This window comes from Agelaius phoeniceus, chromosome 8 (assembly GCF_051311805.1).
Source record: "Agelaius phoeniceus isolate bAgePho1 chromosome 8, bAgePho1.hap1, whole genome shotgun sequence".
Taxonomy (NCBI): Eukaryota; Metazoa; Chordata; class Aves; order Passeriformes; family Icteridae; genus Agelaius; species Agelaius phoeniceus.
In genome coordinates, this window is record NC_135272.1 from 9,005,176 (window position 1) to 9,023,126 (window position 17,951).

The 17,951-nt window shown below is 42.7% G+C and overlaps 1 protein-coding gene across 4 annotated transcripts in view; it reads left to right on the forward strand.

Annotated features, from left to right (window-relative positions):
• The first annotated feature begins 409 nt into the window (after positions 1–409).
• KIFAP3 (kinesin associated protein 3) overlaps positions 410–17,951 on the forward strand; it is a 70,285-nt gene continuing 52,743 nt past the window's right edge. For 2 of the 4 annotated variants that reach the window (XM_077181944.1, XM_054638667.2), the window contains exons 1-10: positions 410–578; positions 4,838–4,969; positions 6,203–6,357; positions 7,455–7,510; positions 7,999–8,140; positions 9,191–9,290; positions 10,188–10,312; positions 10,772–10,870; positions 11,540–11,718; positions 13,824–13,986. In XM_077181944.1, coding sequence (XP_077038059.1) covers positions 547–578; positions 4,838–4,969; positions 6,203–6,357; positions 7,455–7,510; positions 7,999–8,140; positions 9,191–9,290; positions 10,188–10,312; positions 10,772–10,870; positions 11,540–11,718; positions 13,824–13,986 — 1,183 coding nt within the window. In that variant the 5' untranslated portion in view covers positions 410–546. Of the gene's footprint in view, positions 579–618; positions 638–4,837; positions 4,970–6,202; positions 6,358–7,454; positions 7,511–7,998; positions 8,141–9,190; positions 9,291–10,187; positions 10,313–10,771; positions 10,871–11,539; positions 11,719–13,823; positions 13,987–17,951 lie in introns of those variants that run through there. The other 2 variants (XM_054638668.2, XM_077181945.1) reach the window with 2 other exon arrangements.

Below are 17,951 nucleotides of genomic sequence, written 5' to 3' on the forward strand. Positions count from 1 at the left end.
AACTGAAAAACCATTTCATAGTTTGGCAGTGATGCATATCAATTTCAAAATAATAAGCATTAAACAAATACAGAAGACTAAGTAAAGTGTACCATGCTGCCTCAACTGTACTGAGGTCAGGTCACCTTTCACTGTCAGCCAAGCGTCAAATGGCCTGAATCATATCGACGCCCAGAAACGCAGCATTTCTCAAGTTTATAAACTTCACTTTTGCGTATATATTTATTTAGGGGAAAAAAACCCAACACAGCTTCTTTTTTTTCACGTCGTGATTCCCCGGAAGCCAACGGGAAGGGCCCGCTCCCCGCCGTGAGGGGCCGGCAGCCGGCGGGGCAGCGCCTCCCCCGCGCCTGCAGGGGGCGCTAACGGGGAGGGAAAGGCGGGGCCGGGGGGGGCGGGTGAGGGCGGCGCGCGTGCGCGGGGCGGGGCGGGGCTCGCGCTCTCCCTGGTAACGAGCACCGCGCGCGCGGGGCCGCGCCCTGCCCGGGCCGCCCCCCCGCCCTCATCCCATCCCATCCCCTCCCCTCACGGCCCCTGACCGCCGCCATGCAGGGCGAGGACGCCCGGTACCTCAAGAGGTAACCGGGGAGGAGGACGGGCACGAGGGGCGGCGGTTCGTGCTGCGGGGATGAACGCGGTGAGGGGGGGTGGGGGGAAGGCGCGGCGGTTGGGGCGCGGCAGGTTGTGTAGAGGGAGGATGGAGTGTGTCAGGTTGTGGGGTGCGAGACACAGGTGTTGCAGGGTGTTTGCAGGGGGGGAATATGGGGCAGCTGTGGGGTGGAGTGTGAGGCTGAGGCTGTAGTGAGGACTGGGTTGGGGATGGGTGGGTGATTATAGCTGGGGAGGTGACAATGGAGAGTGTTTTGGGAGGGGTGATGATGATGATGATGATGATGGGTGGAGGTATGGCGAGTGAGGAGGGGCTGGTTTGGAAGCTGGCTGGGGGCTGTGGTGTGCTGGGTGAGGGAATGGGAGACAGGTTTGTTTGGGCGATCCCCCTCTTTAGCCTGCCCCGGCCTGTTGGGAAGAAGGTTTGGATGAGCACTGGGAGGGTTAAGGATGAGTGAAGGTTACAAAGGCAGGGTGGGCAGAGAGGTGGGGTTTGGAGGGTGCCCTGGCCTGGGGATGGCTGTGGTGGCATTTTATGGTGTGTTTGGGATGAGGCACTGAAGTGACAGCAGGTTGAGAGGAGAATAGGTGCTATTAGGAGATGACTGGAGAGGATGATTGTGTATTAGTGCAGGTGGCTGCTTTGGGGATCAGGGATGGGATAAGAGACAGTAAGGCCAGGTTCAGGGAGCAGCTGGGAGACTGAATTGAAGGAGATGTTAAGAGAATGCCATGGAAGATTGGGCAGGACAGGTATTGTGAATGCCAGAGGTAACTGTGGGGTATAAAGTGTATGATCTGGGTTTGGTGTTGCAGGTGTGATGAATGAATGGTGCCTTTTATCTGTCAGTTTGGCAGTGAGAGCAGTCACCATAAAGAATAGGGCCTGAGCTGGCAGCTCTTGGATCTCTGTCAGTGGTTTCAGAGCAAAAGTGAATCAATCCCAAAAGATGCTAGGTCATCTAGGCCTCTGTTCAGATGTCATGTGTCACAAATGGACAGTGTCACTTCCTCCTATCGTGCTGGTGATTTTATCCATCCTGTCTTGAATCCTAAGGAGTTCCTGCTCTTGTTTTTTACTTCCTTTCCATTTATTAGTATCTGCAGAATTTCCTGTTTACACTGTCTAGGTTTTGCTTTTTTTCCCCTTACATGCCACATATTAAACTCCACAGCTGGAATCAGTGCAGAGGAAAAAAACCCTCCTGATAATCTTTGAACATCTATTCTGTCATAGCAATGCCATGATGGGTAAAAATCAAATACCACCCTTAACTGAATCAACAGCTGTAACTTTAGAGCAGTGCCTGTTTTTTTTTAGCCTTACCTGTTCAGTTTGTGCCATCGTATGTGATGTTGTAGGAATCTTTGTTTTGTAGTCATCCCTGCAACAGGTGTAGTTGTCTCTCTTTTTTGGGAGCACAAACCCAGAACTACCTGCTGTGCTGTTTAATGTGGCCAGGCTGGTGTGCAAGTCTGGTATTCCTCTGCTCCCTGTTTCCCTTTGTCACCCTGCATGGGCACTCCCCCTCCCACCCAGTCTGACTCGCTGGGATTTGTTATTGAATTTTCAGCCTTACCCACGTGTGCTTTGTGCCACTTTTCATTAGGATAGTTTGCTTTTGCTTTTTCCCTCTAAAGGAATCAGTTAATAAAGGATATTAACACTCCAGCTTTGGTTATGTGAGCTCAGCTTGCAGCTTTTGTCTGTAGAAAAGGCCTTCCTCTTTAAAGCTTGAACTGAGCTGGGTTCTTGTTGACAAAGCAAGCAGTGAAGTGAAAGGACAGGCTGATGTGCATGAGAGCTCCCCAGTGCATTGCTGTTTCTGCTCATTATAATATTTGCAATTTCAAATGTTTTGTGACGTGATTTACCGACTCAGGATGTGTAGAAAGTCAGTAAAAAAGATGTTTGTAGATTTGGGGGAGAGGAGGGGATTTTTTTCTGTAAATGAGGATTTGCCTTGTGATGCTGACAGTCCAAATGCAGTGTTTTCCAAATGAAAAACAACTTCAGTGGCTGGAGAGTACATTTTAGTGTAGGTCCTCAAGCATTTCACAAGGTAGGATTTCAGGAGGGAGCTTGGCTGTGCATTGATTGGTGACTTCATTAGCTCAGAAATAGCTCAGGCAGGGAGGGTGGGTGTCAGTGTGAGAGGGCAGAAAATCTCTGCAGCTCTAAGTTCTTCAGTTTACCCATCTATCCCTCTGAAAGAAAAAATTAAATCTGGGGAGTCCTAAAACTCTTTAAGCAGTCTTAAGCTAAGGCTCTCCTACTTGCTAAGCTCATCATTGGTTTACTGTTGCCAAAAGGAGGAGGTTTCACTCCTTCTTTTCCCTGATGAGAAATAGGAAGTGTTGTTCCTTTTCTACAGAGCACTTTAGTTCTGTTGCAGAGTGGAAAAGTTCCTCTCCAGACCATGGAGAGTTTTCTGTTGGATTGCTGGGACTGACTGTGACAGGGACTGATGAGTCCTCATGTTGAACTGCAAGGTGCCTGCCAGGAGCAGGGAACACATGGCAAGGTCTAATCCTTTGGGCAATGATCAGCTGTTAGTCCAGCTTTATTCCTGTAAAACTTTACCAAAACTTTACCAAACTCTGTTCTCTATCCATTGTCTTTATAGCTGTAAATATTCCTAATATCCCTGTAAATATTCTAAGCAGAGCTTTGGCTGTCAGGAGCCTGAGTGTTTGCAGTTGGCATCTCCTGATAGATCTCAGTAGGAGAAATACATTTGGAGGTGGGGAGAGGGATTCTCCTGAAATAGATTTGCCATAAGCCTGCACCTGGTGACCACAGACTGCAATGAAGCACCTGCTTCAAGGTACTGCTCAAGGAGAACAAAGCCAGGTCTCTTTAAAATATCTCAAGTCATAAAGGGAGTTTTGCTATGCTTTCATGGAAAATGTTACTCTCCAGCACTAGGGAGATATTTCTGCTGGCTCTGTGTAGCTTTATGTCCTTGCAAGGCTGTAGTTGAACTGGATTTTTCGTTTCCTGACCCTTCTGTGGTTTGTGGGGTTTTTTGGGCAGCTGTATCTCAGGACAAAGGTATTTTTTGCAGCTGTATCTGCCGAAGGAAAAGTGGATAGCAGAGTAGCTGGGTAGATGGAGACACATTTCAAACATTTTCTGCTGAGAATGGTTACAGCACAGGCTGCATCTGGATTTGCTGACATTTCCAGCTTTATGAGGTTCAAGTAATTTTTCCTGATCTAATTGACCCAATGCCATGGCTATCTCCAAGATGCTGATATGACCACTGGTGAAGCCACTTGTAATTCTCTTTAAGGACATGATCTGTCTAAAAACCTGAACAGCCAACAAAAAACCCACTCCACATCCCAAAAGCCAAACCCACATTTTGGAGGTACTTTTAATTTGCAGTGTTTAGCAGCCTGGTTCATGGCATGACTGTACAAGTGGAAAAGGGACAAGTGTCATCTTTACCAATACATAAAAATGGGTCCCTGTATTGCCACTACTTGAAAACAGGAATGAGCTGTGTCTTCATCCATCTGAGCCTTTCCTCAGGAGCCTTGGATCTGCATGGACACAGAATTGTTGGCACAAAGGAGGAGAGAGCAGGACAGGCCCTTTTGTTCTCTTCTCCCAAGGATCTGTGGCTGTAGAAAAGCAGGTAGACATGATTTATAGATTTTGATGGTAGAAAAGCAGGTAGACATGATTTATAGATTTTGATGGCAGCTGTTGGTTTTTGTAATCCCTCAAGCCTGGCAGCAGGCACAATGAGGTGAAGAACAGTAGCAAAGAGGTTTGTGTTTCAAGAGAGAGTAGTTAAATTGAAATACAAATGGTTTGTGATTCAGTCTCAGAGAATTGGAACTACTAGGAGTTAGGACTGCACTAAGTGAAGGCCATTGGACAAAGATTTGTCAATACTGACAAGGTAATAGGGAACTAACTGGGAAATTCACCTGCTTGGTGAAATGCATTTTTGTACTCATGGTGGTGGTGATGTGGAACAGGATTTCTTTGATTTCTTTCCTGATTTCTGTGAGTGAGGCTGTACCAGTGGCTTGGACATTTCTGTACTGCAGGTAGTAGCCAAGAATGGGCCAGTAGCACCAGGCTTTGTGGGATGGAATATGGTGTGGAAGGAGAGCACTGCTTGGCTTTAGGGCCTGCATAGCAGGTAGCTGATTTCTGCTCTGGTGTGTTTTCTGAGCTTTTCATTTAATCCATTTTTCCCCTTTATGACAGGAAGGTAAAAGGAGGTAACATAGATGTGCATCCATCTGAGAAAGCCCTCATTGTCCATTATGAAGTGGAAGCAACGATTCTGGGAGAGCTGGGAGACCCCATGCTGGGGGAACGCAAGGAATGTCAGAAAATGTAAGGTCATAGCAAGCTCTGATATTTTATTTCAATTTTCATAGATTCAGTGACTCAGAGTACCACCTACCTCTGAGAAATTGTAGTTTATAATCTTTATGGAATTTAGTGCTGGACTAGCAGAGGATTTCAAAGGCAGGAAATACCACGTGCCTGGGAAGGGTAACATCTGAAACACACGTTGTGAATTGCTTTTCAGCCATGTCCTTTAAGGTGTTTTGTAAAGAAAAATGATGACTTCTGTTTTACATGATGGGTACTTGAGGCAGAGAAAAGTGATTGTTTCCTGTGCAAATGGTAGTTCATGTTGGAGCAAGAAGTACCAGGGAACCTCCTGACAGCCTTGTGTTCCAGCTGTTGCCTCTCCTGTGTTTTGATCTGCCCAACCAGTGAATTCACTGCTTGATCTGCATTTCAATTTTGCCTGGTTAATTTCTTTCAAGACCATTAAAATATTCCCCACTGGAAAAGCTAAGAGAACTTTCCTAACTGCATTTTTCAAGCTGCAAGGTTGGATCTGTTCTAGGGGGGGTTTATCTCTGTACTGATTTCTTTTTGAAAATTTGAACTGAAGTGGCTGCCTGTGTGAGTATGTGTTAGAAGAATAATTGGGGGGAAAAGAAAAGAGAATCCTTAAATTGTCTCAAATTTTTGAAAATATCAGAAGCATACTTCTGTCATCAGATGAATCAACATAATCAACAAAATTTGCATCCTCATGATGGTGGAATTCCTTTTTTTTCCAGCCTGTTGTTAATTACCACAGAGATTTCTTCCTGCTCATTGCTTGTGGACCTGGCTGCAGATCTGCCAGAGCTGTGGGAGACTCCTGGCACTGCAAAAGAACCTTTCTGTGCAGACAAACACCCAGAGCTGTCTCTCATTTGGGACTTTATTTGTCTGCAATACTCCTTTGTGGTCCTGTGCAGTTTTTATGGGGTATATCCAAATCAATTACTGTCTTTTTTATCCAAGGTGCCTGTAAGGGATCTGTTCATGCAGCTGCCTTTAATGTTGCTGCTTGTCAGCTCGTGAACAGTTACACTGCACCAAATCTGTTTGACACTTGCTTGCCATTTGGAGTTCAGAGGCACCACTTTGACATGAAAGGCACAGGCACTGGGTGTATCAGGATCATTTCTGCTTTGAGAAATTCTTGACTGTATAAACATAATCAAAGGACTGAAGAGAAAAAGAATTTTAAAACTGAAAAGAGACTTGTCTGTGTTGCAGAATTCGGCTGAAGAGCCTTAATGCAAACACAGACATTGGTTCCCTGGCTCGAAAGGTGGTTGAAGAATGCAAGCTCATTCACCCCTCCAAGCTGGGAGAAGTGGAGCAGCTGCTGTACTACCTGCAGAATCGCAGAGATTCTTCAGCAGGAAAAGGTAAAAAATACAGGAACAAAGCAGCTTGGGCCTGAGATGCCTCAGCCTTGAACAAATACTGAGGTGTTCCTGGCTGAGAGCCCAATGTGCCTGATGTACCAATTCTCTGGGGATGGTTACAGTAGGAAACATATCTTTATCACCCTTGGAAATAATTATGATCTTGAAGTGAGGAAATTACCTTTTAAATAACCAAATTAATTTTATTATTTGGTTACATTTAGTATTGATGCTTCTTACTGGCTGCCTTGTGCTTTAGCAGGACTTGAGAGGTACAGATTTGGCTATTGGGTACAGCCTCATCATCTTGAATCTGCACTTAGAGTGACATCAAAAGTCTCTAAGGGGATCTTCCTAGAAAGATCTCTGCCATCACCTCTTGCAAGGGTACAGAGTGTGCCTAGGCTGAATTTGGGCTCTGTGTAAAGCTGGAGAGTCTCAGAGCCTCACAAGCCTTGGTCCAGTGTAGCAGACAGCCTGGGGTATTTCTCTCATCTTCTCATCTAAAGTTCCTGGCCTCTTGGTGCTCCTGTTTATGTCTCAAGTTTACCCTAAACTTTCTGCTCAAATATTTGACATTAGACTCTACATTACCTTGTGGTTACCCAGGTTTCTTGCAGGCCTGAAATGGTAAGCTTTGTTCTCAAACTGGATTCCTAGTGAGACAAATTGAAAATGAAGATTTATGTAATATATGGGGTTTGATTGTAAGAGCTTTGCATGTTTTACCCTCTTTCACTCTGCATTTCTGTGTCTTGGTGTGTCACAGGGCACAAGAAGGATCAAAGCTGCTGATGTCCCTCACTGTGGGAGTGAGTGTTGTCACTCTGGGCTTGCTCTGAGGTTTATCAGCCTCTGTCTCCCCACCTGATAAGGGCTATCACTGATCATTTAGACTGAGTTGTCACAAGGCAGCTGAGGATTTGTTTTACTCCCTAGGACTGTTCAGGTTCAGAAACCTGTGTTAGTCTGGCAGGTCAGCTGGACACCAAAGGACTTTGACCTTGATTTAACTGGAGTGGTCATGAGAACAATGGATATGTGTTTGCTCTGTGTTTGTGTGTAACTTAACTGCACCCATGTCTTTTTCTTTGTAGAAAGGAAAGAGAAAACCAGCAAGCCAAAAGATCCACCCCCATTTGAAGGAACAGAGGTAAGTATTGGTGTTAAAAGAGGAATGCAAACCCTGTTTACTACTCCAGTAAGCAGTTACAAAAGGGAGGAGGGCAGAGGAAATGCTGAATTCTTGTGGTATTTTTTGCTTCTTGTTTTTTAAACAAAGAACTTGGTTTGGAAATACTGCACAATGGGAAAAAATTATCTCCAAAAAGGGTAAAATATTTGACTTGCATACTTACCCCTCCAAGTATAGCACACAGCAGGACAGACAGTGAGGACTGGAACATCAGACAGGACATCCTGAGCATCCTTTGATTTTTAGGAATTCTATCTCCTCAGATTTCCTGCTGTTCATTGACAGTCATTCTGCATGTGTTGGGGTTTTTTAACTTGTGTTTTATCTTTGCCTAAGATGTGTACTCAGAAGCTGAGTGCCCTTTGGTGTGACAACTGAGTCACATTGTGATTGCTGGTGTTGAATTGCCCTGTCCCTCAGTGAAGGCCTTGCTCTGATGCTTTCAGATTGATGAAGTTGCCAACATCAATGACATGGATGAGTACATTGAGTTACTGTATGAGGACATTCCTGACAAGGTGAGGGGCTCTGCCCTCATCCTGCAGCTGGCCAGGAATCCTGATAATCTGGAAGAGCTGCTTATAAATGGTAATTTTAAAATCCAATGGTAATTTCTCTTGATGTGCTGTTCATTTGTGTCCAGGGGAAAGTAGTTCATCTTTCATTTGGGATTTTCTTTAGTTTGCTAGGCTCTGTTTCTCTGTATAGAATAAGGTGGCCATCAAAGCTCTACAAATGGATGCTGCTCAGACTGGTCTTAGGTGAGCCTACTACTGAAATCCTCCTCCTTATTTTGATGCTCAATTAACTCCAGCTGGCATTACTGGTGGAGATGGGAATGTGTTGGTGTATTCTGTAGATCAGGGAACTTGCCTTGAAAAGAGAATTTTCCAGCTGACATGAGTTAATTTTTTTTCATTTTCTTTCCTTGACCTTTTTGTCTCTTTTTCTGAGCCCTTATACCCTCATGTATTGATGACTTCAATTCATGCCCATCTTTTAGTGTCACCATGGAAGATGGCATGGGAATGGTGAGCCATGAAATAATGGCTTATCCCTAAGAGCTGTTGAAAATATTTAGTGCTTCATGTTCCTAGTTGCTGCTTTTCTGATCAAAGAACATGGTGTAACATGAATAGAGACTAGCTAGGGGAAGGTGACTGGGAAAGTGAAATTAAATAAGACAAGAAACCAAATTATTAAAGAATATGAAGTAGATTCAGGGGGGAAAATAAATGGGAAGATGGATGAGAAATACTGTCTGTCCAGGCAGAATTTAAAGGGGATTTGAAAGTGAAAATTGCGGTGTTTTAGGCAGGGACACAATGTAGTGTGGAGCACAGAGCTGGCAGAGGCCACAGGATCTGAAGGTTAGTGGTAGTTTGGAGATGAATTCAGTGTTTGGTTGCACTTTCCTTCCATGTTGCTGCCCCTTAGCTTTTGTGACAGGGTGACCACCCAGGGCACTCTCTGCTACTGCCTCCAAACAGAAGTGGTGAGCAGTGCTGCCTGTCAAAGTGAGGTACCTGTGAGAGTGTTCCACTAGAAAACAGATAGATGTATTCAAATTCTGAGGCTCACAGGCTAAAAAGGAGGGACAAAAATGCTGATGCTTCTCTAAATCTTGTTTCACTTCAGAAACTGCCCTGGGTGCATTGGCTAGAGTGCTGAGGGAAGACTGGAAACAAAGCATTGAACTGGCTACCAATATCATTTACATTTTCTTCTGCTTTTCGAGGTGAGTGCAGAGTCCCTGGATTTAGGAACATAAAGAATGTAGCTCTGCTTAGTGGCTTTTCATTTGTTGATTGCTCTGTGCTGCAAAACTTCACTGAAACAGCAAAAACAGACAGAAACACACTTGTGCCTTAGTTTTATCACTTATCACAAAAAGAACTCTCGTGGTGAGGAAGTTTGTAAGAGAGCTGGGAAGAAGCTCAGTTTTATCAGTTTTATCACTTATAACAAAAAGAACTCTTGTGGTGAGGAAGTTTGTAAGAGAGCTGGGAAGAAGCTCAGTTTTATCAGTTTTATCACTTATAACAAAAAGAACTCTCGTGGTGAGGAAGTTTGTAAGAGAGCTGGGAAGAAGCTAGTAAAGATTCTGACTCATTGCTTTGTGTCAGAAATGAAAGGTGGCTGAGCTGCCACCTCTAATTTCCATCTGCACACCTACAGGGGGGAAACAATGTTCAAAACTGAAGTGAGCACTTGCTCTTATTTAGCTATGCCAGTGTTTCTGCATACCCTGCCTAGAAATAATTCAAGCAGAAGTTGCATTTACCTTGATTTTAGGTCTCTATTCTATTTCTGGTGAGGAGAGAGTGCTCTGAAGTACTTGCAGAATGGAAGGCAGGGCTGAGGGGAAAACCTTTTCCTTTATGCATGAAAATTGCAATGTGTTTTTATTTTGATCTGGATCAACAAACTATTCCTTATCTTTCTGCAAGTTGAGAAAATATTCATATTTTCAGGGATTGTTCTTGTTTTGAAATAATTTTCCAATAGGAAAGTGCTTTAATGGGGTAAACTGTAAATACCTTTTTTAATATTTCATGTATTACTACCATAGATGTCACAGTAGATACAGATTTGTTGGCATCTATTCCTCACAAGTATTATTTCTTCAATGTAGTTTCTCTCAATTTCATGGGATAATCACACATTACAAAATTGGAGCTCTGTGTATGAATATCATAGACCATGAGCTGAAGAGACATGAACTTTGGCAGGAAGAACTTGCTAAAAAGAAGAAAGCTGATATCCTTTTGGTGTTCTGGTGTAGCCTAATGACTTCTGACTTGTCTTGATGAGTGTTGTTGGGTCACACAAGATGAGTACACAGCACCTTCTGTAAAAACAGTAGAATTTACCAGAAAGTGCAAAATAGAATTGCAGATATGAGAAAGACCAAGAGTGAAGATTTTGGGATGTGGAAGAGGTTAAGCTGAAGCTATTAAAGCAACACAAGAAAAAAACCAAAAATTGTATTTTATCAGCAGTATGTCTTAAAACATCTGTGCTGCTTAGGAGGGTGTAAAATATCCTGGCCAAGGAGAGAACAGGCATGGCCTGGATTGCTGGTGCTCAGGGAGAGTCTTGACACTGGGTATTCCACAGATGCCTTGCTTCTCACTGGTGATTGAGGAACACTTTAGAGGACAATTGTCATCTAGCCTGTAGCACTTTTCTCTGAACTCCTTAACTTCTCTAATTCACTTGATGAAGATCCTGAAAACCAAACCCTGAAAAAGGACTATGAGAAAACTTACAAGAAATACAAAGGGCTGGTTGTCAAGCAGGAGCAGCTGCTTAGAGGTACCAAATCCAAATAGCAAATTATTTTGTTGTTGGTAAAATGGCTGAGGGATCCTCTTTGATTCTTGTTACAACCAGGATGTCTTAAACATCCTGAAGGTGTGGATTTGGATGGAAGAGTGTTGCCAAAGAATAGGGAAAAGTCAAATACTTAATCAGATTGTTTGACACTATTAATAATTTTAAAAGCCATTTGTCAGAAGAAGAGCAAAAGTGATCCACTCTTCTTTTTGGGTTTTTTGAAATTTGCCTAATTTAGCTTGTATCTGACTCTGAATAGATCTCATTCTATCTCAGTTTTTGTACTAAAATACACTTTATGTTAAATTGAAATTATCTGAGTGGCAAACCTTTCCTGAGAGGGGCTTTTTATTGCTTCCTGTTGTAATTGAAATTAAAAAAAATACAAACCACACAACATAAAAAGCTTCTAGTTATCATAATTCTGATTTTTTTTAGAGCCACGATTCAAATTAGATTAGATTAATGGTCTTAATGCTTTTTAAAGAGGCCAAAAAAAAGAATTCACTGGCAATTTCCTTGAAAATTTATTGCAAAGGGAGCAAAATGCTTCTGAAAGTCTTGTCTTGAGCACTTCAAGAGTAAATAGAGACTTGTGTAGCTGTGGTGGGTGTGATCTGTTGCTGTGATTTTGTTGACCTTTGCCAGTTGCGATTTACCTGCTGCTAAACCTGGCTGAGGACACTCGCATTGAGCTGAAGATGAGGAACAAGAACATTGTGCACATGTTGGTGAAAGCACTGGACCGGGATAATTTTGAGCTGCTCATCCTTGTTGTAACCTTCCTGAAGAAACTCAGCATTTTCATGGAGAACAAAAATGATATGGTGAGGCTTGTAGCACTCTACTGAATGCTGGAAAGGTTGGAGATCTGAAAACTTTGTGTGGCTGGAGGGAAAAGGGAAACATCTCTGTTTTCACACTGAGTATCTCTAGCACTGATTATCCTGTTTTGTTACAAGTAAAATGAGTGCAAGAAAAGCACAACATCCAGATGTAACCTACTGCAAACACATTGGAGGAAATCCCAAACAGACAATATGATGCAAAATATGATCCAAAAAAATTCCAGATTTTGAATTCAGCACCTCAGAGTCTTGTTATACTCCCACTTGTGGTGGTGCCCATGACTCTGCCCCCAGACTATACTCCTGGGGCAACATATTGTTGCTTCTGCCATGTATTGACTAAGGAAGAGAGATATTTATTCTCTTCATTGTAATTTACTTATTTCCTGTGTCAGTTTGGTTCTTTCCTGCTGCCAGTAGCTCTTAAGAACTGGAGGCAGTTATTCTTCATAATTTTTTTTTGGTGAGGTCTTACACTTCTGAAATTGTAGCATAATTTGTTTTGTGACTTCAAACTCTAGCCAAGTACCTCCTTTACTGATACTTTAATAGATGCTTGACTTCACCTTTGTGCCTCTATTTCAATTAATTAGATGAAAATGATACATTTGCTTTATCCAAGAGGTAATCTGAGGTCAGTGGTGTACAGAGATTGTGAGATGAAAAGATCTGTGTAAAAGCAGCAGTGAATTAACTGGACCTTTGCATGCATGTGCACTGAACAGTGCAGACAAGAAGTATCTCCCGTATTTATATATGGGACTTGGTTAGGAAAATAAGAATTAGCTCTGCAGCTACTGATTTGCTGGCACACTTTCCCCATTCCTCCTGATTTACTGGAAAGATAAACAAAGCTGTTGAATCAATTTGATTTCAGAGTGTTCTAACAATTTTGGAAATGTTGGTGTGCTTCAGGTCAGCTGTGGGAGCATTCCTTACTGATAACAAAGATGATGCTTTTTTCTCCATGGTATTATTAAGGAAAGCTACCAGTGAAGGAGAAGGGGTTCTGATGTTTGTATTGGGCAGTAATACAAAATGATCCAAGATGAGTTGTGCAGCACCTGATTCTGAGTACAAGTGAATAATCCATGTGTATTTATAGCACATTCTTTCCTTGGCTGTTGCAGGGCCATATGAAATTCAAAGCAGTGAGGTAGGAGTTGTTGCTCTCTGATTGTTTCTGATCAAAGCTGTCCAGGCAGTTGTTGATGATTGCACTGTGCTGTGTGGGGAGAGCTGTAGTTTCTTTTCTTAGTGTTCATTCAGTGTCTATTTATAACCAGACTAGTAATGTACATGGAGAAGTCTGAGGAATGCCAAGTCATTTTATGTGCCTCCTTCTGGCCAAAGAAGGGTCTGGGAAACAAAAAAAAAAAAAAAAAAAAAAAAAAAGAATGCATTTAAAAGATTGTGTCAAATAAAAGCTCAGAAATGTTGCTTAAAACATGATAAAAACTTTCTGAAGTCTTGCCAGTTCAGATGTGTTTTCTGGCTGGTAAAGTGAACATGATCTCAGGAACTGATACCACTTCTCAGTTTCTGGATTCCAGTTTTTAATTTGAAAGTGATACATGTTTCAAGATGACTTTCATGCTTTTATTAAATTGACATGTAGGATGGCATGTCTCTTCTGAGAGCACATGCACACTTCTGGCTAGGGGTTCATTTGAAATTCATAATGAAAGGTCTCAAATTCTTTTTGGGTGCCAATTTTCTGTCTTTCTCACTTGGGTCTATCTTTGACTCCACTGGCAGTTGCTGCAGGATTGCATGTGTTAAAGTTTAAATGAGTTTGTTCACCCCAAACTAGTTTTGCAGGTGATGTCTTTACCACATTCCTGCAGTATTCCAACAGTGAGGAATGTTTCCAAGACACATGAACTTGTTGGTTCAAAGCCTTTTTTAATCAATGTTTCCCAGTGAGCCAATCTAGAAGACTTCAACCACAAAGGCATAAGTGAAACTACTTCAGATGAAACTGCATTAACAGTCACTGTTATGGCTACAAATTGGCTATTGAAGCCAGAGTAAGTTTGGATGGATTATGATTTTGGTTTTTTTTTTTTTCCCTTGAAATACAGGTTGAAATGGATATTGTTGAAAAACTTGTGAAAATGGTACCATGTGAACATGAAGACCTGCTGAATATCACTCTTCGACTGCTGCTGAATCTCTCCTTTGACACAGGCCTGAGAAGTAAAATGGTCCATGTTGGTTTGCTCCCCAAGCTCACTGCACTCCTGGGTATGTCTTCTTTTGGTCTAACACAGGCATTTCAGTGAAGCTGTTTGCATCATGGTATGATGTACCTAAAAGTTGCTGGGTCACTCTTGTTTTTGCCACTTCCTCACCACTCCCAGCTTCTTGACATTCACATCATCCTCTCACACACAGCTTTCCAGTAGATTTGCTTCTAGGGTTTCTTGAACTGTAGAATGAATCTTCCAGTCTTTAAAAATTACTTCAGTAGCTGTCTGAAAACCACATGAGCTGACACATGAGTGATGTTTGTAATTCTGGGGAGCACCTAGGAAAAATAGCCAGCAACTTCACAGGGCCTAGGTGATGTAGGTACAAACTAGATATCTAAATATTTATTTTTAGTGAAGCTTGGTATACCTGCTAGCTCTTGTAACTTGTCCAGAGAGATCAGAAATCTCCCAATTTTGTTAGTTTTCAATCTAGGCAGTACTGATTTCTAGACTTGTGTTAAGATCATGTAAGTACATCAGTTACAAGTGAAACTTTTTGTTGTCTCAAGGGGAAAGCCATGGAAACAATAAGGAATTTGGAAAAAGCAGAGGATTGTTCTGTTTGATCACTGTTGTATGCTGGAGTTCTGAGGAGGGACTCTATTGCTTTTTGTGCTCTTTGGCTGATACTGCCTGGAGGCTGCTCTGGTTGATACACTAAAGGTTTTGCAGCTTTTGACTTTAGGGATTGCTGAGTGGGAATAGGGAATCTTGTCTGTGTGAATCACTGATGCAAGACATTGCTAAAGTCTTCTGAAACCTGTTGGCTTTGGGATGTGCTGAATCCAGTGCAGAGGGTGGATCAGATCCTGGCTGGGGCAAGGGAGCTTTCTCCTCCAACTGTGAAGTCTCTTAGGGCTGTTTGTCTCCTCAATTCTACTTCAGTCTCAACAAAGCCTTAGTGCTCTTTAGTGAACACCATGAAAACTTAGAGTGCTTTGGAAGCCTTAATCCTGTTGGTGATTATTATACAACAGCTACCAGGTACAGCCTGAAATGCCTCACATCCTTTTATACTTTCTCTTTGCTCTGGTCTGAGCTAGGACAATGAAAATTGGCATTTGAAAGCCTTCTTCTTTATCTTTTTATCCTCAAGACAATGTTATTTGGTAGTGAACAGAAATGGAAGCTGATGGGGAAATCTTTCCTCTTGTTTGAGAGAGGATCTGGTTAGTTTGGTTCAGCTTGGGTTGTAAGTTTTTTGGAGCAGGAGCTTGTCCCTTTTGTTCATAGAGCAGATAATGCTGTGGTCTGAGGGAGGCTTCTGGGGATTTATCACCCCAGGCAATGACACAAATCACTGAAGTCCCTGCTCCCAGAAATTCTCCATTTAGTATCAGAGTCAGACTGAGCTCACCAGTTAAATATCTGCTTTCTAGTGTCTGTCTGTAATGTGGAGAGGAGAATTGCTTTTCAAATGCCATTTTCTTAGAGTTGTAACTAGGCCTGTGTGAAGGCTGTTTAGCTCAGAAGAACTGGTTTCTAAAATTGTAGCTGTTAGGATAATTACTGCAAGTCCTGCTGGTACTTCCAGAATGTTCAGTGTGTTTCTTTTCTCATCTAGGATGTATTCAACCATTCTTTCTCTTTTTTTTTAATTTGAATTTTTCATAGAGGCATGTGCTGTTTGTTCTTGCTTCTCCCTGTAGAATTGGTTGATACTTACTTTTGATGTGCTAAAAATTCTATTACTTGCTTCTTTAAGCCATCACTGGGGTTTGTGAGACTTTTCTTGGTATGGTGATTTGAACAATTCTCAAATGCATCACTTGCCATATCCTGTCTGAGAGAAGTCTGCAATCTGAATAATAAAACAGCCATGTGCCAGATGCCCCATTTATACAGGTTATTTGGGTATTAAACACACATTATTCAAGTCAGTACCCTTCAGTTTACATTTGCAGGTCATCTCCAAGTGCTAACACAGCACAACAGCTGTTGACAAGTCCTTGTACAACTCTTAATGCCAAGAGGTCAAGTGTGCTTGACTCAAGCTCCTGAAATTTAGCATTTATGCATGCTGGGCCTCTGAGTCTTTAGCACTGCGTTTGAGATGGGTACAAATTAAGTGTAATAGGTGTTAAGGGGAGAGTTGAGATTGCAAAGAATGAAAGGATTTGTTTGGCAGGGGTTTAGGGCTGAGCATGGAGCTGAATGCAGTGTGCAGTTCTGGAGGATGTTCTGCTTTCCCAAGGGTCAGTGAATTGCTTGGGAGCAGGAAGGCTCCAAGTGGAGGTAGAGGCTGAAGCAGTGGGGATGAACTGGCTCCAACTGAGCTCTCAGGAGAGGAATAAATTCACCATGGGTGTGATGGAGAAGGAACATCTTTCTTTCCATCACACTCCAGAGTGTTGAGGCTGCTGTTGAAAGCATGGACATGAGAAACTCTGCTTAAGTCTTGGTTTCCATTTTAATTGGCTTTTTCTTTTTAATGGTGCCAATGCCTGCTTCCCCATGTAGCTGTGCCAGTCAGCACCACTTGCTTCTCTTCACAAGTTTTAAGCATTGTATGCGACAAAGCTCCTCTTGCTCCCTGCAGGCACCCAAATTAATGAGCCGCAGCTGATCTTTGTTAGGCTGGGACTCTCCAAGAGCTGTGTGCAGCTGAGGGAAGGTTGGCCTCAGACTTGAGATCTGAAGCTGGAGCAGAGCTGTGGAGGCCTGTAAGATACAGCCTGCTGTACTCAGCTTTTTCCATACATAGGGTGGTTGGGAGCTAGGAAAAGAGATTTTGTTGCTTTGAGTGACTTCCATCCTTTAAGAAGACCTTTTAAATGTTGAATCACCAGGGCCCTGCAGAGAATGTTTTTTGTAGTGTGGCTTTGTTTTAATACTTAGAAATTATGTTTAGAGTGATCTTTCCTTTCCATGCCAGTATATATGAAGTGTGACTTCAGTTGCCTAAGGTGAGAATTCATGTGAATTCACCAAGTGGTTTAAACTAGATGTTTGCCTGAAATGTGGAAAACACAGGTTCAGTGTCTTCCAGTCATCCCCTTGGAAAGAAGGACCAAAGCAGCCTGCTACACACTATTCCATGAAGGTTTGCTTCACTCTTAGAGTGCTCTCATTGTGCTTTGCATGGAAGAATTCAGGGGAAGTGGAGAACAGGAATGACTTGCTCCAATTATGGTAGAGTTTGGAAAGGGGGAAACACAGAGCTGAACTTCAAAACAGGATACAAATCTGTTTTCTTGATTCCTGGAAATGCTCTTCCATTGTTGGACATAAGGGAAATGTTACCCTTTTTCATAATTCTTCCCCTGGATGTGTGATTGGCTTCTAAAGTAAATGCCCTGGCAGCAAACAGAAGAAAACATTCAAGGAAAAATAAAACCCCCTCACTCTTTGTTTGGACCAAATCCACTTTGTTTTTCAGTTAAGTGGCCAAATTGAATACAAAATTTTTAGTACAGCTCTCTTAAATATAGGCACAGCTTGTGATGCATAGTCTTCTAATAAGGGTGCTGTTTTATGCTGACTCTGAGTTGTTTCACAGCCTTTGTGAAGTGAGACAAATAGTTGCCCATTTGCCATGAGAACAGCAGGCAGCTGGTACAGCAGAGCCAGCTGAGTGCTGCTGAGGGGCTTGAGGCAGCCTGAAAGGCTCTGCTGGAGCCCTGTTGAGAAGCAGCTCCTGGCAGCATCCCTCTGTGGGGGGCAGTGCTGGCATCTCTGCTTCCTCCCATCAGTGAGAAATCCCTGTCCAAGGCTGCAAATTACAGGGAATGCTGCAAAAGCTGTTCCAGTGGGAAGGAGCTGTGGTGCTGCTCAGAGAGTAAAAGGAGTAGAACTGACTGTGCAGGGAACAAATATCTCTGATGATGTGTGTGTTCATCTCCCAGAGCTGCTGGACAGTTCTCAGGTGTACTCAATAGATATTGTCTTGAAATGCCATTTTCTTTTCACTCACTCCCCAGTGCAAGCCATGCTGAAAGAATAAAAACCCATTATGCT